General features: G+C 39.6%; 1 protein-coding gene across 4 annotated transcripts; it reads right to left on the bottom strand.

The window, feature by feature from the left end:
• Positions 1-3525: 3525 nt before the first annotated feature.
• Positions 3526-24550, bottom strand: sparc (secreted protein, acidic, cysteine-rich (osteonectin)). Of its 4 annotated transcripts, none has more exons than XM_061048574.1 (10): positions 24415-24549; positions 14541-14606; positions 14006-14080; positions 12050-12140; positions 8836-8957; positions 8426-8546; positions 6405-6538; positions 5016-5164; positions 4226-4374; positions 3526-3929 (listed from the first exon to the last, which is right to left on the bottom strand). In XM_061048574.1, exons 2-10 carry the CDS (start codon positions 14595-14597, stop codon positions 3901-3903), a joined length of 927 nt encoding a protein of 308 aa, XP_060904557.1. In that variant the 5' UTR covers positions 14598-14606; positions 24415-24549; the 3' UTR covers positions 3526-3900. The 4 variants fall into 4 exon arrangements, with proteins under 4 accessions (XP_060904557.1, XP_060904558.1, XP_060904560.1 ...); XM_061048575.1 differs by lacking the exon at positions 24415-24549 and adding an exon at positions 14900-15052; XM_061048577.1 differs by lacking the exon at positions 14006-14080 and having other exon boundaries at positions 24415-24550.
• Positions 24551-27172: the final 2622 nt, after the last annotated feature.

Below are 27172 nucleotides of genomic sequence, written 5' to 3'. Positions count from 1 at the left end.
CAATGTTAAAGAGACTAAATACAAATAAAGACCAACATTTAAAAAAAAGTAATGTTAGGCCTACAGAAGCCCGTACGGGACATTCTGTTTTAATAAGTTGTCATCTCGAGACGGCAACAGGAGAGCTATCTGCTAAACCCGTTATAACAGAAAAAAAGAGAGTTGTTAACGTAAGACAAAGAAGTCGAGAATTCAAGAAAACAACCTTTATTTACACTATGGGAAAACAGAGTAAAATGTATTGCATGTCCTCTTAGGGCTTCCGTATAGGCTAATGGTTGAGCGCAACTAATCATTACAAATGAAAGCTAGACATAAAATCAACACAACAAGCATCATATAAAAAGTCTTAAATTAACAGGTTTTAGGTTTGTAGGCCATTTGATTCAATTCAATTCAATTCAAAAAACTTTATTTGTCCCCGGGGGGCAATTCAAGGAGATTTAATCAGGAGAACAATCCCTCAATTGTTTTACTCCAACACAAAATGCAAACTCAGGATAAACACTTATAACCTTCTTCTTAACTTCCTTAATCATATCTCCTGGTGATATAATGAGTCATCATGAGTTGTTAAGTTGTTTATTTTGATCCCATTAGCCAAGCTATACTTCCTGGGGTCCACTCAAACCAGATGGTCTGAATATTTGGCAGTAAAGCCTACCACAAAATACAGACTAAATGTTGATGTTTCTGTCTACTTACCAATAAGCTGGTGTTTTCTACTTTATGCATTAATGAAGTAAACAAGAACAGACGACCCAGTGTACCTACAAGAGAGCTGAGTGGCAAAAATGTTGAAAAAAATTGTGTCCAGGTAATTTGGTCCCAAAACAAAATCTAAGCAATATCCATGTGGTAAATTTGACAAAGGACTGATAGAAATTATCACAAATCTTAGATGGCACCTTTTTAAAACAAAGTGTTTGCAAAGTGCTTTGACAAAAGCCTACTGGCTCAAAAGAGAAACAATGCAGAACGTGTATAAAAGCCCAGATCATTCCAGCTGGTTTTAAGATCATCATGATTAATCATGATGTATATTCCTAAATAAATGACTAAACATATCTTTATGTTAATGTGATATGTAGGAATTCAGGGCTTTTGGAACCCCTTCAGGGTTAGGCTTGTTGCCTGTTTTTCCTGAGGCTACATTTTAGAGTACAGTTTCATTAATTATGTGAAGTAAAACTTAGCTTATATATTCAAGTTTGTCAGACAAATAACTAAACTTTGGAGGATTATGACTTTCACAGCTGAAATCACTCCACATGTTGTCGCCCTTTACAGCAGGAAGATGACAGAACACAGCTCTAAAGACTGCTGCAAGAAATGTCTGATTTTGATGTGTTTAATTATATATACGTGTTGTTTAATTGTTTTCCTAATAAATGCAATGTCAGCAGTCAACCAGAACAGGCGTTACACGCAGCACCATGAGTATAGAGAGAGTCCTGCTGTGTTTGGAGTTCATCTTCATTTCTAAAAGGACATAAAAGTCTACACCACAAACATCCACAAGCAAAGACCTGTGCTCAAAAAAGTTGTTAGATTTCACTACCACACCCTCCATTTCTTCCCCACAGTGCTGCTAAAAGCACAGAGGGAGGAAGAGAGGACGCTGAGAGTGTTTTTTTCCGCCTGCTGTGGCTTTTTTTGTGTGTGTGGATGAGGCCCGGCTGTTGTTTCACATTCTTGACACCGGAGTCTGGATGAACGGGTGGGGATGGTAACAGGGTGCTCCGTCTCTCCCTCTCCTGTCTCCCAGGGGACCACGAGCAGCTTCATATACAGCCAGAGGTTTAAATTAAACGGTCAAATGTATCACTGTCACTCAAAACCCGCTGGGGACTTCATTTAACACAGACACACGGAGCCATGTGAGGAAGTAATGTTGATTCTCTGGAGGTTTATTTTATGCTTTGTTGAAACTAAACGTTCCTCAGGTTTGGATTTCCTTTGTTTTATGGCCCATAAGCCCACACTTGAAAGTTTATTTATGTTTGGTTCAGGTACATTATTTCCCAAATGATGTCAGAAGAAAAGTCATTTTATCAGCCTGATCTGAAGCAGGAAAAAGTTGGTAATGTGCTACATTAGGGATCCACTTAAGAATTTATGAGGTAAAAAAGCAATTTAAAAACATTGTGCACTGTGCAGAATTGCACATCCTTAATCCACAAATTATAAAGAGGAAAGCTGCATTAAAACACACAATTTCTGCATATACATGAATAAATGCATCTGACTTCGTCCTGTTGAAGCTTGACAGACATTGTACGATGTGTTCCATGGCTTGGTGTTTTATCAGTCTCTAACAGAACATGAAATGGTCACAGGCGTCGTTAAGCCGCAGTTAGCATGGAAGAAAATGCTCGATTATTCAAAGGATATGTTATGTGACACGACAGCATTGGAAGACAAAGGTCAAATGCTTTTCAACAGTGATTAGTACAAGCACATCATGTATGGAGGCTGTGGTCCTCCAAGCGGGCGGCCCAGGTTCCAATCCGACCTGTGGCTCCTTTCCTGCATGTCATTCCCTTCTCTGTCACTTACTGATTTTTAACTCTATCCACTGTCCTGTCTCTAAAATAAAGGCATAAAAAGCCTTTATTGTCCTCCAAGGCTGATGCACTTCAGGATCAAAACTGAACTGAGAACTTAAAAAACTTGGATTGAGCTGATATTTTTGCCAAAAATGTTGTGCATTCTTATTCTTGATTTCACAGGGTAGCAACATCTGCAATTTAGGCATTTGGCTGACTCTCTAATCTTGAGCAAGCATGCAACAGTAGAGTAAAGATTTAGAAGGATATAGAGGGAGAAATAAATTATTTCAGTGACTGTATTCTGATCAGGCTTGAGAATAACGCACAAACAAATGTGTGTGAGTAAAGGGAGTTTGTTTTTGAAGCCTCAAACTGAACTCACTCGGGATCCTTTTAAAGGCAATACAGCTGCACAAAGGCAGCATGCATGACACAAAACAAAGGCTCCTTCAGATACAACAAGAGGCTAGCTCCTTACAAAGAGGCTTACATCAGTGTCCTCCTGTGATGAAAAATGGGACACTGGATTCTCTCACGTATGAAATCCTGCCTCCTTGGAGCCTCGCTGATAACTTGTCAGATCATCTCAACATAAAAATTCCTCTGAAGACGAGAAAGAAATGCCGATATGAACGCATGCAGAGATGTCCAGATCTTTTCATAGTCTTTTATTCATTTTGAAGAGTTTAGCTTGTGCTCTCATTGTCAGTATAGAAACATGTCAAGTTAAAAGAAAAAAAAAAAAAAAAAAAAAAAAAAACTCAGCCTGCGAGATTTTCCCCTCATTAAAATGTCCAAAACAATATATCCTCTTTATTGTTTCAAATATCAGTACACGTGTGCCCTTGTCCCAGACACAAATCTGTATGGAAAATAAAAATGAATTAAAGATCAAAATGATAAGTAGAGTCCACCACCAAAAGAGTGCCAACACTAAATCCATGTTTTTTGTAGAAAGCAAGCAGAGGGAGCATTTATTTAGAAACTTTATTTCATCTTTACAGTTTTGTCTCCTCGAGATAATGTTTCAAACTGATCTCCAATTGAAAGCCCTGAACAGATCATAGCACATATAATCAAGTCAATAACATACATTTACATCAGAGGTCTTAAGTTTTCTTTACTGGGGAATTCATGAAACAAAATGTGATGGTTGGTTAGTACAGACTGTGCACATTTATCGTTTATCTTTTTTTTTTTTTAGTGGTATAGGTAGGAAAGGTCGTTATTTAAACAAAACAAAAAGGATTTGCCATTAGCACCGTTACTGTGATTTATTTAACTTAGGGATCAGCACCTCGTCCCGTTAGTAGCGACTAGGAGTTGTCAAACTGCTGCTCAGAGGAGCTCAGATGATCAGGTCTTTGTCAACATCCTCTGCAAACAGAAAGAAACAAACCAACCATCAGGACAAATTAATGTAGACATCATCTATGAGCAAGCAAAACACTCAATAATGCATTTATATTTGAATGAATCCAATGTAGAAATGTGGAAACCAGAAATTTGCATGTACTCTTTGTTACATTATATAAAGAGTATATCAGTATAGTGGTATTAAAGGGGTTCAGGGTGTATTTGTTGGCATTATTTCTGTGGTAATATAAAGAAGGTTTTATAGTTGTAGCTAAACTACTGTTTTTTTTTTTCTCCGTTTGGGGTTGGATACTCACGCTCCTTGATGCCGAAGCAGTTGGCCCACTCCTCCAGAGCGATGTACTTGTCGCCGTCAGCGTCGCACTGGTCGAAGAAGCGGGTGGTGCAGTGCTCCATGGGGATGAGAGGAGCGCGCAGGGGGGACAGCTCTGTGTGGGTCAGGTATCTGGTGGTATACAGACGCGAGAGTATTTTATCGTAGCTCAAGCAGAGGGCATCGGAAAATTAGCAATTCATGTGAAAGCCTCCCCCCCTGTGAGTGCAAGTTAATTATAAGGACAACCATTGCAGAAATATTTAGAACAAAATAAACTTGACTAATGCCCTTAATGCTTTGTATGAATCATATTTTTAAGATCTTATATTCTGCTTCCCTCACGCTCTTCCTCTAGTGTTAAGAAACTTGCCTCATTGGCGTTATTTCACTCAAAGTTCTTAAACACATTACTGCAACGCAACTGGAAAAAGCTCTTGGATTTGATTTCTTTCTGGGGCATTTAAAGTCCTGCTGTCACTTCATTTTTTTGAATAAGTACAGGGAACAGCAGTTGGTATACTCTGCTGGATTCATCAGTTTGTGGTATGAGATCAGAGGCTGCATCATCCACACAGGAAACCAATCAGCTCTCAGTCTTCCAGACACTCAACCACTGCCAGAGCAGCATCCAATATTTTGGTTTAGAAGCTCCTACATGTGCCATCTCAACAGAATAACCAAAAAAATTTCCTCTCTCTCCAGCTTTGGTTTTGACACACTCAAATCTGCGTCAACAACTATCTTTCAGTGTTTTTTTGTTTCCTACGTACCCGTCGAAGGGATGCTGGTCGAGCATGCCGAACTGCCAGTGGACGGGGAAGATGTACATGTTGTAGTTCTTCTCGAAGTCGTGAGCCAGCAGATCCAGAGAGTGCTCACCAGCCTGCAGCCTCTTCTCGTTCTCGTAGATTTTCTTCACCTGGAAGATAGACGGACAAAATCCAGATTTAAAGCCGTTTTAAATGATCAGTCAAGAAGGAGATGCATGGAGTGCTGCAGGGTGTTAAAAAACATTTTCAATATGGTTGAAAATAATTTGTCCCTCTGGTGCTCTTAAAGTGAGGATCCAACTTGAAGCTATTCAAGAGGTCTGAGGAACTAGAGGGTCAGATTTACTGTGAGCAGAATCAACACTAATTTACACAATACCTAAGTATCCTGGACCATGATAGCTTGTAAAGTAATTTGGAAAGCTATCCTACAACTAAATCCATTCAGATACTATTTTGCAAGATAGCAACAAGGCTAAAGTTACTCTGCTAGCATTAAATTAGCTATATTTCATTGTTCTACGATTAATTGCTTTAACTCTATAGCTGCTATTTGCAAAAGACATTCTAGCTTATTCATCCACTGCACGAGTCAGGATGGATTAGCTCAGTTCTGTTTCTAGCTAGCAATTTGTTTGCATATTGCTAGCTAACATTATCTGACAAAATCAAGCAGAGAGGAATTAGATTTTTGTAGTTAAAAATGTTTGCTTCAGGTTTAATCATTATTCTACTTAGCACTTCTGTTTTAAGCTCAGTGAAGTCTGGATATTTAAAGCAGAGCTGCTGTTAAATTGTGACTTAATGCAGGTCTCCCTTTTACAACTTCCAAAAACTAAGACTCTGATCTGTGTGTGTTGATACATTTGAGAGGATGCAAAATGTCTGTTTTTTTGCCTCATTCAGTCTTGTAAACTGTTCCTCAGTTGAACTAAATAAAGCTCTTAAACTGTTTGGATCAGTCTTTGCTCTTTGAGCCATTTCGAGAAGTTTACTGTGTTTTTAAAGTGCAATAAAACACAACGTGTGTGGTGCAGTCTGCAGTCTGTGTGGAGGGCTTGTCATGAAATTGTCTTAAATTTGGTGAAGGAAAACCCAAAGTCAATTGCTTATTCGATTTAAATAAATGAATTTCACATTCGGACAGGATTTCAGACACAAAACTGGTCATTTGATCATAACTTGTTTTTCCTGCATAACTTCCACATCTACCAGTCTATAAAGCTGCAGTCTGGAGACTCAGCCAAGTCGATTTATATAGTACATTTCAAACAACCTCAGGTTAAAAACACTCATTTTAGAAATTATACCATGTAAAATCCAGCAGGTAGGTAGGTACACTTGGAAAGAGGAATAAAACTGTAAATCAATGTTTTATCCAAACCTCACCCTGAGCTTCTGCTTTTCAGTCAGCAGGTTGTTGTCCTCATCGCGCTCGTACAGAGTGACGAGAACGTTCTTCAGCCAGTCCCTCATACGCAGGGGGAACTCATTCAGCTCGGTGTCCATGCAGGGCTCAATGACTGCAGACAGAACACAACGTCAGCATTAATACAAGCCGATAAACTTGAAGTCATGATGCTGAAATAAACATATTGGGAATAAAATCAACCTCAGGCCCTCAGTCTGTTTAGCCATATTTCCATAAAGTTGTTCAAGCATATAATTGTCATAGTTGTAAAGCAGATGCATACCATGAGTGAAAACAACAAATATTTAAGCCATTTCTTATTAAAAAAAAAATCCTAGCATGTTTTATTCTGCTGCGCTGCATCACCTTGATCTCCATTTGCACCCTTCAGCCCTGACTAATCCCTCAATGTGTGTGTGTTAGTGCGTCATGTTGAGTTTGAACAGTGGAAGAAATGCAGCCTGCATGTTTGGACAGATCCTCCCTTTGCTGAGCTGCAGCCTGCAGGCCAGACACGACTCTCTGAGCCGCCTGTCAGTCACAGAGTCAAGACACCGAACACTAACACGACTGAGAGGAAATTTAACAGCTGAGCTTATCACACAGATAAGTAGGAATTTAACAGGAAGAACACAGTCACAACTGATCCCTCAACAGTAAACAGAAACCACAGGTTGCAAAAACAAATCACAAAACCCTGCAGCTAAAGATACGATGAAAACACAGCTGATGTGGTTTCAGGTTATCTTAAAGAGCATTTCCACAAACAAAAACAAAGTTAGAATGTCAAATATTTCTGTAATCTGCAGAACTCCTCACATCTGATGTCGCCAAACAAGAGACACTGTTTTTACTTTCCTTTTGGAGAATCTGCACATTAAATATCAGTTCATTCTGTCTGCACGCTCTCTTGTAGTGGATTTGCGATATAATTTAGTAATGCCTTTTATTTTAAAGAGTCTGTGGCCTTTTTGTTTTGATAAAGGAGCGTCTGCACTTTCAACCCACCTTCAAATCTGGGTTTCTGTCTATGAATGGATTAGTTAATAATGGTGGACACTTTCCATAGCAGCCTCTGCCATCAGAGTGTGAATGGTTAAGTATTACCCGTGGTGAAACAGTGCTTCAAGTAGTCAGAAAACTAGATAAACTCAAGCTTTACAGTTCTATACAAGTCCTTTACCATGGATAAACCAATGCACACTATATATTAGTAGAATTTTGCATTTGATACCTAACAGAAGTCAAGTTTGTCTGGTCATTTATGGTCGTGCTCTTACTATTATCTGTCTGTGGTTCTTTGGTGTTGACTCATTTCTCTCCGTTGTGGAGATTTGTTGAGTCACAATCTCCAACAACAAACTTCTACACCTGAACTTCTTCATACTCAAAGTGTAGTGTGCCTATTAGGTCTGATATACAAGAAACAGCATTTACATTTTTGAGTTGTTTATTCTTGTTGCCTCATTTGCCAACATTTCCATCTGGTCCCTGTTAGAGGGGCGTTTCCAGGGTGGAGGCAACATAATCTCCGAGGAGTCATTGAAGCAATGAGTCAGAACAGTTTAAATAATCCCAGTTTAGCCTTTATTTAGCTGTTTATCATCTCTAATGAAATCTCAGGTGAAAGATCAGTGTACTGTAAAAGCAGGTATTCATAGTGACTTAAATACTATAACGAGACATTTCTGTAAATGTTGTGATAAGTCAATTTTTCTTTGTCACGTCAACTAATGTAACATTGTCCAATTTACATAAAGATTCAGATTAAATAAAGAAAGTCACCAGGATATAGTCTTACTTTTTAAAGTTCTTCCAACCACTTTTTTAGAGTGCAAGAAATGGAGTAATAACACACTCAGGAATCCCTCTGTTGACATTCATATCTGGACATTTGCTGCCACTCTTTTGGCACCTTTACCCCTCTAAGATCTTGGGCCTAAATATGGACATGCTCTGTAAACACCAAACATTTTAGAAGTAGAGTGTGAGAGCTCACATTTGCAGGGTCCGATGTAGTCCAGGTGCAGCTTGTGGCCCTTCTTGGTTCCCTCCAGGGTGCACTTTGTAGCAAAGAACTGGCAAGAGGTGTCATAGGTCTTGTTGTCGGTTCCGCAAACCTGGAAAAGAAAAGACAGACTGATGATCTTTCACTGCTTCTAGGTTCTGTATGATGGTGTTGAATGATGAGATAAGTAAGGCTTGTTCAAAGAAAGTTCAGTGAAATGACAAGCAGGGGCACAACACCAACAAAAAATGTGTGTGTTGTTACATGGCCTAACTTTTAACCAAACATCATCCAAATCTGTTCTGTTGTTTGAGATTTCTTGTTAACAAACAGTGCAGGTTAAATATAAACTTATAATTTAAGCACAAAATAAGGTAAAGACTGATTTTGTGCAGACTCACATGCTCAAACTCTCCCTCAGCAGCAGGGCAGGTGGAGGGGTCTTGGCACACACACATGGGGGTGTTCTCCTCATCGACCTCACACACTTTCCCCTTCTTGCAGTGATGGTTCAGGCAGGGATCTGTGGACAAAAATATATATTAAAAAAAAACACAGTTTATGTCTATGCAATGGGCCATGAGTGAAAAATTCTTGTCACAGAAGCTAAACAGACATCATGTCCAAATCCAGACTCAAATATTTCCACAGTCTGGTGATGTTTATGCCAAACGAAGACTCAAAGGAAATCTTTGCAACATGATTAATAAGCCAAAGGACTGCATAAGTAAGGAAACTGTCATCTAAGAGTTTGTGTCTGACTTCAGTGGCTTCTTGAAGAATAAAATAAAAGTCCAGAAAACATTGCTTCATTAGAAACAGCATAAGTAATGGAAAAAGCTGTTAATGTTGGAAAAGCTAACAGTTATACTGGAGCAGAGCCTAAAAAGTTTCAGTTAAAACATTGTTGTACTTGGGACAGAAGGCACAGGTGGCCTAGCGGTTAGGTTGTGCCCCATGTATGGAGGCAGAAGCCCTCCGAGCGGGCATCCTGGGTTCAAGTCCTACCTGCAAACTTGTCATTCCTGACTCTCCTGATTTCCTACTCTATCCACTGTCCTGTCCCAATAAAGCCCTAAGCCCAACAACATATCTACAAAAAAAAAAAATTGTACTTTTATATTCTGATAAAACATTTGCAGACTTCTGAGTGCAAAATCCAAACATTGTAATGTCTTTTAGTTGTTTCTCCCCCCCCTGTATTTAGGCTTTAAAATGAGACCATGGGGACCGTAAACCTCATCTTTACTTATCTAGAAGATGCATTTTGGTACCAAACTGTTATGTTTGTTACTTTTGTAAAAACATTATTAATTTATGGTAAAAGTGAGTCAGTACTGTAACATCCCTAAATGCTTTAAGACATTTGTCCTTAAATTGATTCAAGACAATAATTAGACAAGGCTCTAAAATGTAACATTTTTTATTTAATCGCCTACTCATTCCTAATTTGCTGAATGTTCCAATAAAAATGTCCCTTTTGCTTCTTGTTAAACCTTACGCTTCATTTAACGTGAATAAAGTTTATAACCGTGTGTCCTTCCATCTGAGTGTATCTCTAATCTAAAAATTCTAATAAACCATCAGGGGGGAAATCTGCTGCTTTTTTATGTAGTATTCAGTGCTGTTGGCATCATTAATGAGGTGACGCCTGCGAGCTATAGTTCAGGCAGTTAACTGGCGCAGCACTGATTTCACATGCCTCCTTCTCAACAATCACCTGACAACACCTCCTTCCAATTAGTGGTCTATTTAAGCTGGAAGGTTTCTGGCCAATCCCTCTGCTCTTTCATTGACAGCTCTGACCAACAGCAGTACTGAACTCTTGATCAGCCCCACCACCCACTTGTAGGCTCTGACTGGGTTGCTTAAGATAACATCCCATCACTCAAATTTCTGCAAGTAAATTAAAACTGTGAGGAGTGATTAGGTCAGAGCCTATAGACCCCAAACTCAAACTATGTTCTGCTATAATAAACATTTTAAACAATACAAACGTGAGTTGTTTGACTGAAATAACTCTACCATTAACCTCCATTGTTTTGACCAAGAGAGAACCCAAATCTGACAGCATTGGTAGACAGAGATACATGAGTAAATATGCAGTATATATATATTCGCCATTGTGTTATATGCTGTGTTTAAGAGACCTAAAAGGAGTTGAGTAAATCTTCCAGCACTACCCAGGCAGAACAAAACACCTAACCCTGAACAGTTTTTGTATTGCCTGTGGTTCAGTCACTGCCACTTAAATCTGGTTGGAACGTTTGATTACAGCCGTCTCTTTGCAGAATGAGGCAGTCTGTTATTATGGCTGTTGAATGTGCCAGCCTGAGGCTTTACTAAACCCTCCACACTCATACTACAGCTGGAAGGCAGAGGAACGAGTTGCAGATAAATCAAATGTCAGAAGTGGTCGACACATTTTATACCTGGAGTCACTGAAACATCTCAATCTGAAGGATTAATGGAGGTTCAGCTTTTTGACATTCAGAGTTCAGACATTTTTCAGAAAGTTTTGATAAAGTTCTCTCTAGAAATGTTTCCATAAATTGCTTGGAAGACAAACAAACATTTTTAGACCGTTTGATTGTCTGTATTTCTTTTCAGATAAAGGCTCCCTTCAGTTTATTTGTCTTGATTGACTGAATGCATAAACACATGTATGCTAACCCTTTGCAGTAGTATGTGCATACACAAGTCTATGTATGCAAATTTAGTTTAATAGGTCTTTGTGCAATCATATAAAGTTACAGGCTCTAAGGCAAATGTGCAATTTGCATCAGTACCTCAATCATGTGCAATACTTCTCCACTTTAATACTCTGGCAGTTTACAGCCAATAGGCCATTTAAGCTCTTTGACTCTGAATGTTGTTTAATCCTGGTAATTGATCTTTCATTTACAATTGATACACTAGACATACTTTATATTTGATAATTTCCCTTCTTGGGATGTCATTTGAGACTTCACCATTTCCTATAGTAATTTAGTTACTTTGAAACCTGGAACTACCCGACTACTTTTAGGGCCCCTTAGGGCAGCAGAGATGAGCACAAAATGACATGCTGCTTACTCATCCATCTGTTAACAATCAACAAAATCCTTAATTAATTTTACATGTTGTTTATGGCCACTGTATTAATCAAAGACCAGTTATATGTATATGGTTTCATACCATTAAGGACTTTTAAACCATGTGAGAGCATTAATCTGAAGCCGACAGTGCACCATAGCGTGGGAAGGGATTAGTCCTTTCAGTGGTTTTCGTTTCAAGTATTGATTTCTGCTGCTTAGAGGACTGCCAATCAAAATAAAATCAGTTTGTTGACAACATGCAGCTGTGTGGGATCATTGGAGTAGTAGACTGATTACCATTACCTTACGATGTAAGGGTTTCTTTGGGTTAGAACTTTCAGTCATTGGACAAACTGAACAAAAGCCATTGACCAGTATTTTTTGTACTTTATCCACCAATGACCACTGGGGAACTTACTTCTGATACAAGGTTGAGATGTCTCATTTCATGATATATCACCTGGAAATTGATACAAGTCAATGCGATGTCCTTGTAAATTAAAAACACAAGTTTCTGTATGCGTGTTTGTAAACTTACTCTCAGAAACAACCTCTTCTTCAGGAAGCTCAATGGCCTCGTCAAACTCTCCGATCTCAATCTGCACTGGGTTGGCCCCAACATCGGCCTCCTGGGGAACAGTAGAGGTCAAAGTCAGACTTTAAGCAGCTTAAGCTTGATGACCTACATGCTAAGGAATGTAATGTCATAAGGGGAACAAAGGGATCAGAAAGGGTGACTAAAGGAGAAAATTAGACTCCTTCCTTCAGGTTTCTTGGTGTTTTTATGTGATGCACTCAAAATTCAGTTTGGCAGATGATTTCCTGCAACATCCTTCAGGATCTATTTCTGCACGATGTCCACTTAAACCAGACCGCCTAAACATCCCTGGTTTTCCTGAAAAAAAGTTTAAATGTCACCACTAAAGAAGGTTCCTCCCTACAGGCCAAACAGAGTCTGGGAGCAGCTAGACCATAATATCCAACAACAACAAGCAGCTGGGTCCACATGTGGTGAAGCCATGAAAGACGTAATGGCTTCCTGACTGGCTGATCGCACGGCTAAAATTAACAGCTGTGGGATCATTGGTCCCACTGGACCTGTGGAGCAGGAAACTATAAAACGTTCACATGAAGGCTCACTGCATTGGTTTTACACAGCAGTATTTAAGTTTTGTTTATAATGGTTTACAGAGGACAGAGTAAATGTGAGCCACTTCTTTGTCTGTCCTAATAAGGCAAAATCTTGGAGCGAGCTGGAAGATTTTTTTGTCTTCAATCCTGTCTGTTGGAGAGAGTTGAGAAATGCCTCAGATGGAACAAATTAATTTGGGTGGAACACAGTGAAGAGATTGGCAAGATTTTGATTATTATCCAGATAGGAGTTCTTTGCAACAGATTTTGTTTCTTGTGAAATACAGCTGCTTTCCACACAGTGAAATGTTGGTTTGACTTTCCTTTCTTGGAACATTTATTACTTTGTATGCCACTGAAGTTACTAGCTGCTCTCTAAAGGCAGGGGTTCTTAGCCTAGCATGATAAGTGCAATGCTAATTGTCCCGTTTTTGACTACAATGTTGCCCCATGACAGGCCTAGTGGTATTATGCATATTCCATACAATAACATGAGGTTGTGGTCCAAGATGCTGTATCTGGTGAAAATTATGCAAAACAAGACATCAGACACTTAGTCAGCTTCAAATTAAAATGCCTTGCACTTTTTCAAGATGATGCAACTTCAAATTTAGTTATAGGGAAGAATGACAGTTTACCAAACCAAAAAGATATCACTAAGAAAAATGTGTTTCCATTTCTGAAAAAGAGTGTCCCATAATCCAATAAGGGTACCATCCATTTCCTTAAAATTGATGGATAACTGATTTCTGGAGACAGCAGTTAGCTGTCAATCACTGACGTACTGTATCGTCTGATCGAAGGAGTCACACAGATGTTGGCATGAAACATTAACACTGAACTTCTTTGGCTGAGGAAAGGAAACCCCAGCGCTCCTTCACAGATTTGAGTATTTCTGCAAGCAGCTGCACGGCTCAGGAAACTTAGACACCAAATCAAACTCACATGAGAGCAATAAGTATCTGGGTCACGTTTCCTCAATAAATCAGACCAACACTGTTATAAACAAAACAGAGCTTTGCACATTGTAAAAGGTAACTCAACTGCAAGATTGTTTTTGTAAATTTCTTCATCACATTTATGACATGGTTCACACAATTAGTTACTGCTGAGATCTTGGAACAAAGAAAAACCCCTTAAAGTAACTCAGAAGAGCAACACAGGCAGTCGGACAAGAACAAGTTTATCCAGATGATCTACTTTATTGGAGGTACATGAGAGTGAGCTGACCTCAAGTAAGATATTTAACCCCGTATTGCACAAGAAAACTTTGAGTATTATAATACACAGATTACAAAAAAAAAAAAAAAAAAGAGGGTCAGATTTGGTTACCAGTGGTAAAAGTGTGAAGACCGGGACTGACCTCAACAACTGTCTCCTCAGCCACAAGCGCCTCATCCATGATGGGCTCCTCATCAATGATGGGCTGCTCCTCAGTCTGGGACACAAGCAAACAGCCACACAAAATTGTTATAACTTGCACAGCGACACACTCGTAAGGTGTTCAGAGAGTTAAGGTGGTCAGAATCAGACACAGATGTCACTCATGTATGCAGCATCATAACCATAAATTGGACATGCACACGCTTACATGAAATGCAGCCACATGATTATACACAAAAGAAACACATACTTTGACCCTTTCATTTTCACATGCTACAACAAAATGAAAACACATTCCTCTAGTAAATACACACAGGAACCACAGTTTGATTGGGGGGGGAGGAAAAAAAAAAAAAAAAAAAAAAAAAAAAAAAAATCACACAAACACACCCAAAGGCAAACAGACAAGCTCACACGTGAATTAAATATCACACAGGAAAAGAGAAAGGGGGAGACACAAAGAGAGGAACATGCTCATGTAGATAAAAGCAGACCACATCCACAATATTACTTACAGGAGCAGCCATGGCATGGCCAGCCAGGCACATAATGAAGACAATCCACACCCTCATCTTCAAAGTCTGTGAAGACAAAAAGAACAACAGGTGAGCCAAGTTACCTCAAAGTCATCCAAACATAATTATTAAATGATTACACGCAAAACATTCTTGCAAAGAATATTTCATTTACAGTTCAGATGAAGGAGAGGACACACAGATCAACAACAGGTGACACTCTGACATGAAGTACCACACTAGTCGTTGCTCTCTGTCATAAAATGCAAATGCAACTGTCAAGGTTGTGGGAAAACAAGGAGGTGTGGACCCAAGTGCAGAATAACAAAAACTATTAATTTTTTTAAACAAAAACTTACTCTCAAAATCCAACACGAAAACAAGGAGCTGAGAGGACACGTAGACACTCAAAAACTGACAACTACCTTTCCTCATACGACAATGAACTGACACAAAGGCCAAGAAACACAGACTAAATAGACATGGGGTAATCAGACACAGGTGAGACTAACGACACAGGTGAGGACAATGAGGGCAATCAACACTGGAGGGAAACACAGAGGCAGGACAAGAAACACTGAGGACAACTATGACAAATACATGAAACACTGAAGACACTGTTAAACATTGACACACACTAGAACACGAGAGGGACACAAGGATATGAAATTACAAAATAACACAGGAAACACTGAAGACTAAACTATGAAACATTAGGACAAAAACACACAAGGGAAACAAGCAAAACTAGGATAAACAGGAGAAATTAAAACATAGAAACCTAAACTCTGAAATACAAAACTAAATAAGACCAAATCATGACAGCAACAACAAGAGGAATATGAGCCAGAGATAAAATAATGTAATACAAATACCCAAGTGTCTTCATTTATGTGATTTCATATTTTTTAAAAGGCAACAGAGGTAACAGATTTTTGTGGCAAATTACCATCACCCTGTTTCACTCTGTAAAAAGCAAAATACTTTTTCCATTGGATTGATGGTAAAAACAAGCTGATGTGGTTTTAAAAAAAAAATGTTTTTAAAGCAAATCTCCACGAATCCAAACAAATTTCATGATTTCTGAAGTGTAATAATTTCAAATTAGGCTGCAAAATTGATTGACTTTGAGAATCTGAAGTGCGAAAAAAGTAACGATTCATGTTTTGGAAATCATTTTATACTGACTCTCTAATTTGCATTTCAGGGATTAGTCCAAAATGCTGCTTAGATGTGGTACCTTTTATGCAATCTTAACAAATTATACCAGTATAATGAATTTATTGAATGTATCTATCCTTAAAAGAAATCGAATTATGATTACTAGATTTTTCAACCTTAAGGGGCCTGAAATGGCTCCTTGAGGAACACCTAGATGCTAAATGAAGCCTCCTTTTTTGTTTGGAGTTTTGAGTTTGATTACCATAAATGATTTTCAAATAAAAAAAAGAATCACTGATTATTATATAAACCTTTATGACAAACACAATAAGGATTTTCATCTTTGATTTGACTATAAATGAAAAAAATACAAGTAAACTTTTCACATTACATTACCTCAATTTATCACTTTCTTGTTTCACTAAGATTATTTCTTTTTATTTTCAATCATATGTGAACTCACTCTGTTCCTAAAAATAGCAGTGTAAGTATTTTTTATAGTAGTGGCAGAGTTTTAAGATATAAAAATATAGTTGGTTTGATGTTTTCCCTTCCTCTCACAACCCAAGAATCAGAAACAACTTATTTACTTAATTTCACCTATTTACAAAGTGATGACTGATTTTTTTTACTTTTTCTCACTATTTTCACTATCTGTTACTCAAGTTCAATAAGATCAATCCACATCAGGATTTAATAAAAACACAAGGATATATAATCTGAAACTGAATTAGAGTTTATCTAAACAACAACAACAACAAACCCTTCTCTCCTGAAGCGCTGCAGTCTTTCTAAAGACAACAAAAGCATCTGGACACAACATGTAACACAACCCTCTCTCTGCAGACTAATGGAAGCTCTCCAGTTTCCCAAACAAAACCCTCAGTGTCTGCTGTGTTTACTGGCAGGTCGGCCTGAAATTGTCTGTGGCTGTTTGTGGTTTTGTTGAGCAGACTCTCCCAGAACATCATCTCGCTCGCTGAAAAGGACTTTCTCTCGTTCGGGAGTCTAAAACAAAGCGAGCGTAGTCAATGATTGCACTAAATTGGGCTTCAGAAGCACGACTGGAACAGTGTGAGTCGACTTATCTTTCTGCCATTTGGATAAAAACAGGCGAGTAAACAGCTCCTGTCTTGTGTACATTTTCACAGCAACCATTTTCCACGACCTGAGGCAGCATATTTTAACTCCTCATATTTCCACTGGCATCTGTTCGGAAAAAAACAACTTTCCACACAGCTCTCCTGAACACATATTTGCATTTGTAAACCAATAAGCGATTATGTAAGACACTGATGTGTGATTTTGGAGGATTGAATTGATAAGATCTGAGCATCCATTGTTGGAAACTACAAACCCTCTCTCCATTACTGCTTCCCTCCCTTCATCATGTCTCATCTGAAGGCCTGAATAAGGGCTTCTTTGTTGAGTAATTGAGCATGACGTTGCTTCGTCTTTCTCCCTCTTCCTCCATTCATTATCTCCCTCCACACAAGTCTGCTGCTTCACCCAGACATCCAGAAACAATCTTATCTTCCTCACATCTAAGCATATTTGGCACATAAGGGTAAGCGTCTGGGTAGGCCGACTGTAAAGATCAACTCTTATTTTATCAACCTGTATCCGTGATATTGTTTTTGTATTTGTTGGCTTGCTATCAAAAAGGACTAGACGACAGACTGTATCTCTTGTTCCTGTTGAGTTTGAACTTCAGGGGCATTCCTCCAGTCTGAAGTGAGCTGGCACAGTTTGCACAATAAACCAAACACTGCAGGAGATCAGCAGGGGATAATAAGATTTACAAAATAGAGCTCAGAATAGCTAGGATTCCTGCATTGGCCACAGGCTAAAACTAACAATAAATACAGAAAATTCAACTTGCATATCCTCTGGGAAGATCACATTTTCCAAACACTTGTTCCTTGAACGTGTGCTGCAATTATCTACTGAGACACAGAGGAATTAGAGGGGAATGCCCCAGCTCTCAAATACATCTTCTTCAGGGTAAATGATCTTGACATTTTAGGCAGTGGAGGAACTCCTCGCTTCACTGCATGTCTTTAAAAAAAACGTAGGAAGGCCTCTTGACACTGAATAGGGCAACATGTTTGGGCAGAGGCAGTGAATTTTGCATACACTCAATCAGAGTTTGGGGGTGTTGATGTGTGGTTTTTTTTGACAAACCCCCGAGCCACTCAAGAGACTTCTGACATTTGGACAATAGAGGTATATTGATGGATTGCCTGCAGGAACATTTTTCTTCTGTTGTCACTCTACTAATAGTCAAGATGCATGTTCAGAATTGTCTGTTGTGTTTAAAATGTGGTTTATTCTGTTGTACAAGATGTTGCATTCTTTCCTCTGAGCATGTTTTTACAAGCTCCATCATCAGATACAAATCACAAAAAGAACATGACTGAGAGCTATGTCCTCCCATACTGATCTACCACACCAACATGGCATTTGAAGATTTTCCCAATTTACATTGTAATGAATCCATCTTACATTTACACTCACTTTTGAAAGGAGACTTTTCAAAGCAAATTTGTTTCTTGAACCAGGCTGTTAACATGTTCATTATTGCTGTAAAAATGACATATTAATATGGGCCCTAATGGGGGATTCCCCTGGTTTTTGCAGGCAGCCTCAAGTGGACACTTGAGCAACTGCAGAATTTTGCACGACCACATTGGCTTCATTTTTAAACACCTGAGGTATGCGCAGGCTAAGATATTATACTACATAATGTTAATGCATTTGTATTGAATTCATTAAACTGCATTGCAGTGTTGTGTCTGTATTTTTTCTTCTGTCCTTCCAGGACAATTAATCTCATCATAGATCTACATAGCCAAAAGTGACTGAAAAGAAAAAGTGTCCCATATTTGCAGAAAGGTGAAAAAAAGCTTCCTTCTTTTCCTTTTAGGTACATTTAGCATAAAGAATTTAATACTGGAGAATACAACAAAATATATAACAGAATTGTTTGTGCATTGTTTTGTTCTGCCTGCAGAATACAAATTTTCCTCTGCTCAGTGTACAGTCATGGCAGGACTTTTTACAATGCTGTCCACTGTTCCTGAAGGTCTAGTGATGAGAAGACTTTAGCTGGCTAGGACGTGGAAAAATACAGCAACCCTGGCAGAGGATGCAGACGGTGACGTCTCCAAATAACCTGCACACAAGGACACTTCTGAAAAGTGAAGCTAAAAAAAAGCCAAGGTGCTCTGCTTACGGGAAGTTTCGTAATGACACACACTTATAAAAAGGGTGTCTGACCGGCCGTGAGAGTTTAATGTGAGTGCAAAGAGGGGGAAATAAAAACTCGTCTCATCTCCAAAACATGTGGGGTAAGTATTTGATTTGGATGGACGTGGTGTTCCCATCGTATGTCCTCTTTAACATATTCCTGTTTGGTCAGAGAGAGCCGTCGGGCTCTGCTCTGCAGGAAGGAGGAGGCTGCCGGACGGATGGACTGACGTAACAGCAAAACAAATTATTTTATTTGGAAAGCTGCTCTCATAATCAAACAGGGCCAAAGCTAAAAGAGAAACTTCATGCTCATAAAGGGTCCCTTTTTCTACTCAAATGTGTTTAATTTGGGAGGTTATTTAGGTAAGCAAGTGTAAACTCGCAATGGAGGAAAACAACCTGTACTGAAGCTGCAATGCAATAATCTATCTAACTTTGTCTCTGATATATATATGTCTTTTTTCTGCTGTCCATCTCGTCTTCAGATTCTCTTTAAAGTAAGCAGATTTAGAGGAATTCTTTCTTCTTCTCCCCGGTTACATCAGGCAGGTTTGTAGGCCATGAAAAACAACCTGTAGCCGACTGTCTGCCAGCAAACAGCACAGACAAACAACTCTGGCATGCAAAGGACTGTGAAGAAGCAAATATTTGGTGCAGACGCTGAGAAGCGACAGTGATTTCCTCTGTGCATATTGACTTCTGCAGATGGGGGACTATTTTGGTACGGATCAAATTGTAGTTAATGAAATACCTTTGAAATCTCCAGTTTATGAGATGCTGCATACTGTGTGAAAGAGAGCAGTGTTACCAATATTAAGGACAAGGACTTCAAATTGGTTTATTTGACTTGCAGTTTGCATCCAATCATTTCCTGTTGATGCAAATCTTCATTTATGTTTTTGTGTGAAAAAACGAAGAAAGGCTGGCCACATGAGAAAGACAAGGAAGGGTAGTCTTCTCAGCTGGCTTTCACCATTTGGTCCTAATTAGTTTTTTTGGGACCAAACTGGGGAGCAAAAGGTCAAACAGGTGTTACAAAGCCTGTCAAGAGATCTGAGTCTGGCAGTAAAGCTGGTCTAAGCCCTTTGTGAGAAAGTTTCACTGTTGTGATGTGGCTTCATTTCAATGGATGATTGATGAAGGGTACCCTGTTTTCAACATCTTGACTACAGAGGCTAAATTGGACTAAACATGGATGCTAAAAGGAAACCTAGAATCAAAAAGAGAGGAGTGTTTTAAAACCAACTCTAAAAGGTGCCTTAAGAAAAACAGATGCTTAACCTAAGGCAGACACAAATTCTACAAGTTTGGTCAAGTAAAAGGTTGATCCGGGTGACTCAAATCAGCTTCTTTTATTGATATCGAATATCAACCCTTTTTAATCCAAACTACACCCACTGAACTGGCAACGAGACGCCCAACAAATTCAGTTTCTCTCAGAGGCTACAGGGGGGGAAATCCCTTCAAGTTGCCAAGACAAAGAGCTGGCTTCATAGACCACCAGTCACCCCTATCAGTCTCTGACGACAAAGAGCACAAGCAGGAATGAATGGGGGAGTAGGGGAGCACTCGTGGGGAAAGGACAAGAAAGCCAGGATATCTGTAACCTGAGATTTTGACACCTGAGCTCTGACTTCCCCCTTTTCCTCAATCAGGACTGATCCTCCATAGTATTTCTCTTTACTTGATGCGATTACCCTTTGTCTTTAAATGGCTTCTTCACTGTAGTTTGGGGAAAAAATATATTCTTTTGTGTATGCACTTAAACACCGTATACATCATGTGCAACAGTGTATTGTTCAGTCCACAAACATTGTGATTAATGTATGACTACTGAGGGACTGGGAAAATGTGCTTTGCTCTCTCCTTCCTTTGGTTTGAGCTGCACTTTCCTTTTCATCCACGATCTCTCTTTTCTCTGTGTGTTTTTTATTTATCATTAATACGAGTGGATGCTGCTTTCTTTAGGGTCTTTTCTGACTCTCAAATGTCCAACAACCAAAATCTTTGCTTTTAGATGCTATCAGTCAATGCCACCTTGGCTCTAATCCTTAGGGGTGACAATTCCTGTAGTCATCTCCAGTGACCCATCTCAGTCTTCTTGTTGTATGTACACTGTAAGAGGCCAGAAGACGTCAACTGTCTGTGGTCAATATGGCAGCGAGCCAGCTAGAGCTACACAGTGTTAAAAAAAACCCTCACCATTTTCTCATCTTGAATTTTTTTGTTATAATAGTCTTCCTAAAGGCAATAATCAAAGCTTCACAGAACAATTAATTCTTACTTCTCATAAATATAGCTTTTGCTGGCCTAATAACAGTCATTCAAACGACTCAAAAAGGGTCTCCTTGTCTCAGTTCTTAGCTGTTTGCCTCCAAGTGCCACGAAGGAAGAGATAGTCATGTTTTGCTATTTTGGTATGAAATTAAACAAAGAACTGTGGTCTTAGTGTCACATTAGGAGGCTGAATGTAAAATAAAAAGGAGCAGACTTGTGGTACATGACTAAGAGGTGATTTTTAGGAAAGTTTGATGCAGCAATACAACACGAGTGAGCCCCATAGTTTTTCTCTTTTCACATCTCTGTCACTTTTTCCAACGTCTTGCCCCACATTATTATTTACCTGTCCCGGCTTCATCTCTCTTTTCAATTATTTTCTTGCTTGAACTTTTTATTTGTCTTTCCTTTTAATTTTTACACCTTTATTTACACACCTCATTACCTGAATCCCTTTTTCTGACTCTTTATGTTTTCCTCAGTCCTGTCATCATCTCTTTGTCTTCCTGTTTCTTCCTTTCTTTCCCTCTGTATCTCTCTTTCTGCCTCTTTGTCTCTCTTTGTACAAACTAAACTCCCTCTTTTTCTTCTCCACGTCGAGTCCAGACAGCGGCACAATCCTTCCTTCCTGTCGGGGGATTAGACTTTTTTCTGCAATATGCCAAGCTGGCTCGGCATTTCCCAGCATCCTCAGCTTAAACGTCCCCTCCTCTCCCTCCTCCTCCCTCTCCTCCTCCAGACTCGGTACAGACCTGCCACCTCAACAATTAAGCAGCCAAAGACGCTTGGTCTCAGCAGTGCTTTTACTAACACAGAAACATTGTGTTTCGCTCTTCCCAAAGAAAGCTCAGGGAAATGCTCGACAGGTGTGACAAACACGGAAAAGCAGAACTTCAAGTTGAAACAAAAGACAGTGAAAGCATTTTTTTCTCTTAAACTGTTTCTTTAACTATTGATTCAGAGTGAGAGGTGAGGAGAAATCAGGCAGAATCAAATCAGACCAAAAAAATCTTGCAAGAAGACTATTTTAATATTTGCTGAAACATCTAGAATACTTCCACTTCATCGAACTGTACAACATGAAATAAACATGGTGTCTTGGATTGTAATATTTTACTGGACAGTAGCATCATAGGTCACAATTTAAAAGCACTTAAGTGCCACTTTAGGTGAATATTCAGGTTCAAATCAGGATTTATATAGTTAGATGAATAAGCACCAGACATTTGTAGACATATTAACAGGTTTCTTTGACAAAAATGTTTAACTCTGAGGTTAACATAATTAACGTAATTGAGTAACAGAATACTTTTTGACATCTATATAGTTAAAACACAACATAGAAAAATATACTTAGGGTAAAAGCTTTTGTGGAATCCAATTTTAACCTATATGCAAAGTCTGTTTTCAATTCACATCTGGTTTCCAATTAGGTTTCACATCCCACTTGAGTTGGTTATTTATTGAACCTTGATTGACTTCCATATACGTAGTGATCACGTAAAAGACTCTTGCATAACTTTTGGGAGTCTGCTTATTGACGTTTTTATCAGAATTGTTCCCCCATTTGAACAACTCGGATAGATTATCTTTCTATATTTTGCACTCTGATGCATGTGTATCTAGCAAAGTGAAGCTGAATCATGGAATTAAAAGAAAAATAAATAGAGGCCTTTTTGGTGTGTTGGGTAGTGACTTTTTCGCTGTGTTTATGGGAAAATGGAAATGTCCTAATCTGGTTTTTGAAAATAATTTATTAACAACACCCTACTTCACCCTACTTTGTATCCTGAAGCACTACAGCCATATGTGATCATTAAACATGTAATTACAGAACGCCTTAAATTTCAGCTCTTTTCAGCGCAACCCAAAGGTGTTGAATTGGGTAAAATCTGTGCTCTGTGCAGGCTTGTCAAGTTTTTCCAAAGGAAACTATGGAAAGTATTTCTATAAGGAGCTTGCTTTGTGCATGAGGGGATTGTCATGTTGAAACAGGAAACGGACAAACACAATCTGTTGACACACTGTAGCTGTCAGAGTAAGATTTCCCCTCATTGAAAGCACGACACACAGCTGCAGACCAACAACCACCACAGAGTATGCCGGAGTGTCAGCCTCTTTCTGCTAATCTGTTACGTCCTGACACTCGAAGGCATATTCTGAACTAACAGAGCATTACAAACAGCTGGTAACTGATCGCCATGGCAACCTGCATTCCTTTACGTGGGAGTAATCAGAGAGGGGATGACGGGAGGGAGAGACGGAGAGAGATTTGTTGAAGAAACGCTCAGGCTTTGTTGGAATCCCCTCTACCCACACCCCTCCTCTTCATATAGTTTTTTTCTGTATTTTCCCTTTCGGTCAACTTTCCACACAGATGAACCCTGCAGTTCATCTGAAGTCCATTTTAAAATCTTTGAGTTCTTTAACGGCACAAAGCAGCAGAAACTTCTGCATACAAACTGAAATCTGGTGAGGATATCTACATAATATCCATTGTTGAGACAAAACTTTCAAAACAGCCCAAGTCTGCATCTCCCTCCTCCCCCATACTTTAACCTACAGAGCCCCTTCCTCCTCTACCTCCCCCTCCTCCCTCTTCTTCTGTTGCCGATGTGGCACACAATACCTCCTCTGAGAATGGATCCTCATAATCACAGTTTGTTTACCTGCAGGGAGTGATCTTCCTCGCAGCTGTTTGAGCAGTAATAACAGAGGAGATTGCTCACTGAGTTTTGAGGCCACATAGGCTGCCTATTAAAACCAGATGTCACTTAAAGTCAACTTAAGTAGGTTTGAATTGTTTGAAAAGTGGTTGGAAAATTGTGAAATAACCTTTGTCCAAACTGGATTGACTTTTGGTGATTGTAGCAGGTAAACTGTATGTGACAAACACTGAAGAGAAAATGATTGCTGCCTGGTTTACTTTTCACAGACTGGCAGAAAAGAAACTGCATGTTTTGCTTGATTTATCGCAATTTAAAAATAAATGCAGACTTTTAAGGTAGAGTAGAGTAAATCTGTGTTAAAGGAAAGCTCAGCAAACTTTTCACTAAGTTCTTGCAAACTTAGCTTCCTTTCTTTGCCTATACATCTTACAGACTCAAACCTAAAACATTAAGTCTTGTAGTTCCTCCACACACAGATAGAGTCCATAGATGTTATGCTGAGTGGGTGCTCTTACCTTTAGCTTTGCAGAGCAGGGACCAGAGGAGAAGTCAGTAGTGTGAGGGGCCGGGACGATCTAACAGCCTTACCAATTTTCACAGAAGACATTTCCAGTGGGACGTCCCAGTTCAGACACAGACCAGCCCCCACTCCCTCCACTCAGACCTCCGATTACTCCCCCCCTCCCTCACTCTGTCTGACCTGGTAGGTGGAGCTTGTTAACACTAATTCTGCAAAACATCTTCAGACTGGAATATTAGTCAGAGAGATGTATCTTCTGAGCTCTTTTAAATGTTTTAGAAGAAGCTAAAAAACACAACAATAATTTAAATAAAATACATACATGTTTACAGCCTGGTACAAAAACTGTTTGGGTCTCTTTAGCTCATTTCTATACTGGCAAAAACTGTGTTGGGGTGAATTATTTAAAAAAATGCATCTGTTTTGATTATATGGAAGGTAAGAGTTATGCATACATTTGCATTGTTATGGGTATGGCGCAGTCGGCTGAGAAGTGGGTATGTTGTAGCTGTTTGTCAGGAGGCTTATGGCCCCACTCAGCTCCACTTTTTTCCCTTTCTGGATTTATCAGATGATACAGCATTTCTAATACAGCGATCACCGTTGTTTGGTTTCATTGTGCGTCTTAAAGAGCCCATATTATGCCCTTTTTGGGGTTCGTATATTTAATGTACCTACTAAAGTATGTTCACAATAGCTAAAGTTATAAAAAAGTGTCTGTTTTCATGTACTGCCGCTCCATGCACCGGCTCGCTTCTGACTCTCTCTCTAACGCTCTGAAGTGCCCACGTTCAGAGTCCCCACGTGCGCCAAGTCTGATCTGATTGGTCGGCCTGTCGGCTCTGCCGTAATTGGTCAGTCGCTCAGCGCGGTTCTCGGAAATGTCCCGCCCCTTTTACCATATTGGGAATGCAGCCACTTTGGCTCCGTGAGGGGAGCATAAACATTAGCACCTTAGCACTACTGTGCTACCGCAGGCTACGGCATATCGTGGGCGTGCTAGACTAGGAAACCAGGGAGCGAGTGGGGAATGACGGTAGGACCGAGCGGCCACCCGCTTTCAGGACTATAGCCTCTGAGGGCACGACCTAACCCATCTATGTCCCTGTCCATGTTTCATACAGATTATTGGCTCCATCAGCAGGAGAACTCAGCTGTTGTAGTCAGTACGGAACATCTAGAATATTGTGTCTTTAATTGACTACATTTACTGTCAACCAAAACCAAACACTGCAAAATTTCCCAATAACATTACAGGCCTACCTGGTAAACATTAGCCTGATTGCATCATCAATTTGACCGTGGTACCATGCCAGGGTTAGCATTTAGCTCAGAGCCATGCTGCTGTCTACTATCTCGAAGACATGTTGACTTGTAGATGTGTTGTTTGTGAATGTGTATGAATGAGATTAGTTCCTCATGACGGATACTTAACGTAGCAGCCTCTGCCATCAGTGTGTGAATGTGTGAATGTGACCTGCTGTGCAAAAGTGCTTTGAGTAGTCAGAAGACAAGAAAAGTGCTATACAAGCTCAAGTCCATTTGTTTTGTCAAATCTATGACATGCTTCATTAAAGGTCCCATATTATGCTTTTTCTGGTTTTATATGCCCTTTAGTGTGTTTTCCAAGTGTCCTGTGCATGTTTAGGCACATCTTTTTGCAAAAATTCAAAGTCTGTGGAAACGCGGCTTCTCCTACGTCCTCCTGTTAGCTGTAGCATTAGCCGCATGTAACGCTCGGTTCTAGCCCCCCTCGATAAAAATTTGTCAGTCCGACGTCATTGTCAGTGTGAGATCACTGATCTAAGTCCATTGGCTCGTTGTGGCAAGCGCAGCAGCTCATGTTGAAATTTCCGAGAAGCGTGCTGAGCAACTGACCAATAACGACAGAGCGGCTCGGCAGACCAATCAGAGCAGACTTGGCCCACGTGGGGTCTAACAGTGTGGGCTCAGCAGAGCGTAGCTGACGGACTCAGAGCGTAGAGGGAGCAAGGAGGAGCAGTACATGAAAACAGACACTTTTTTCGGACTTTAGCGATTGTGAACGTACAAAAGTAGGTACATCGATTAAATATACGAACCCCAAAAAGAGCATAATATGGGATCTTTAAAACAAAAAGAGCCATATAACTTAAAGTTGGGGCTGTATAATTTAAGTTGACTTACTTTTTCTTGGTTTATTTCAAAAGTATTGTGCTATGGTAAGATGCATTTAAGATATTCCAGGAGAAGGTCTTTAAGTATTAAACATTTTTTTGGTGGACCTCAGTGCATATTGGTGTTTGCTTTTCATGACGGGATCTTGAGGTTCCCATAAAACTGTGATTTGTAGGTTTTCATAACTGTGTGTGCTGTAAATTCACAGTGCATGATGAATGGTGTCTTGCATTTTTACACTATTACTCATTACCATGTTAAATCTCTGAAGCTGCCTGCAGTGAAAACATTTCGTCCTCTGGAGATTTCTCTGCAAACTCTGAGCCGGTGGAACATTTCTCTCATCACAGCCAGGATTCATGATTCAGTTTACAAACACCTGCTGACCACAGTCAGACAGAAGCAATCAAATGCAAAATCCAAATCCATTCCTTGCACAGTTTCATTCAAACACATGCAATCACTCTGGGTTATTTCGTCTGTGTTTTCTTTTTTTTGGGGGGGGGGGGGGGGGTCAAGTAGATTGCTTCTGTCTGTTCCCACAGAGCAGAACAGAGCTGATGTGAAGAACAGCTGGAAAGGAGGGAGGAAGGAAA

The sequence above is a fragment of the Labrus mixtus genome, chromosome 10 (genome assembly GCF_963584025.1).
Source record: "Labrus mixtus chromosome 10, fLabMix1.1, whole genome shotgun sequence".
Lineage (NCBI taxonomy): Eukaryota > Metazoa > Chordata > Actinopteri > Labriformes > Labridae > Labrus > Labrus mixtus.
Note: the sequence above shows the minus strand (reverse complement) of the source record. Positions and strands in the feature narration are given on the sequence as shown.

Bases quoted from the DNA above. Each gene is read 5' to 3' on its own strand.
- sparc (XM_061048574.1), bottom strand. From the start codon at position 14,597: ATGAGGGTGTGGATTGTCTTCATTATGTGCCTGGCTGGCCATGCCATG. The intron at 14,081-14,540 runs GTAAGTAATATT...CTTGTGTCCCAG, and splicing joins GCCATGCCATGGCTGCTCCT to ACTGAGGAGCAGCCCATCAT. The intron at 5,165-6,404 runs GTGAGGTTTGGA...TCTATCTTCCAG, and splicing joins CTGAAAAGCAGAAGCTCAGG to GTGAAGAAAATCTACGAGAA.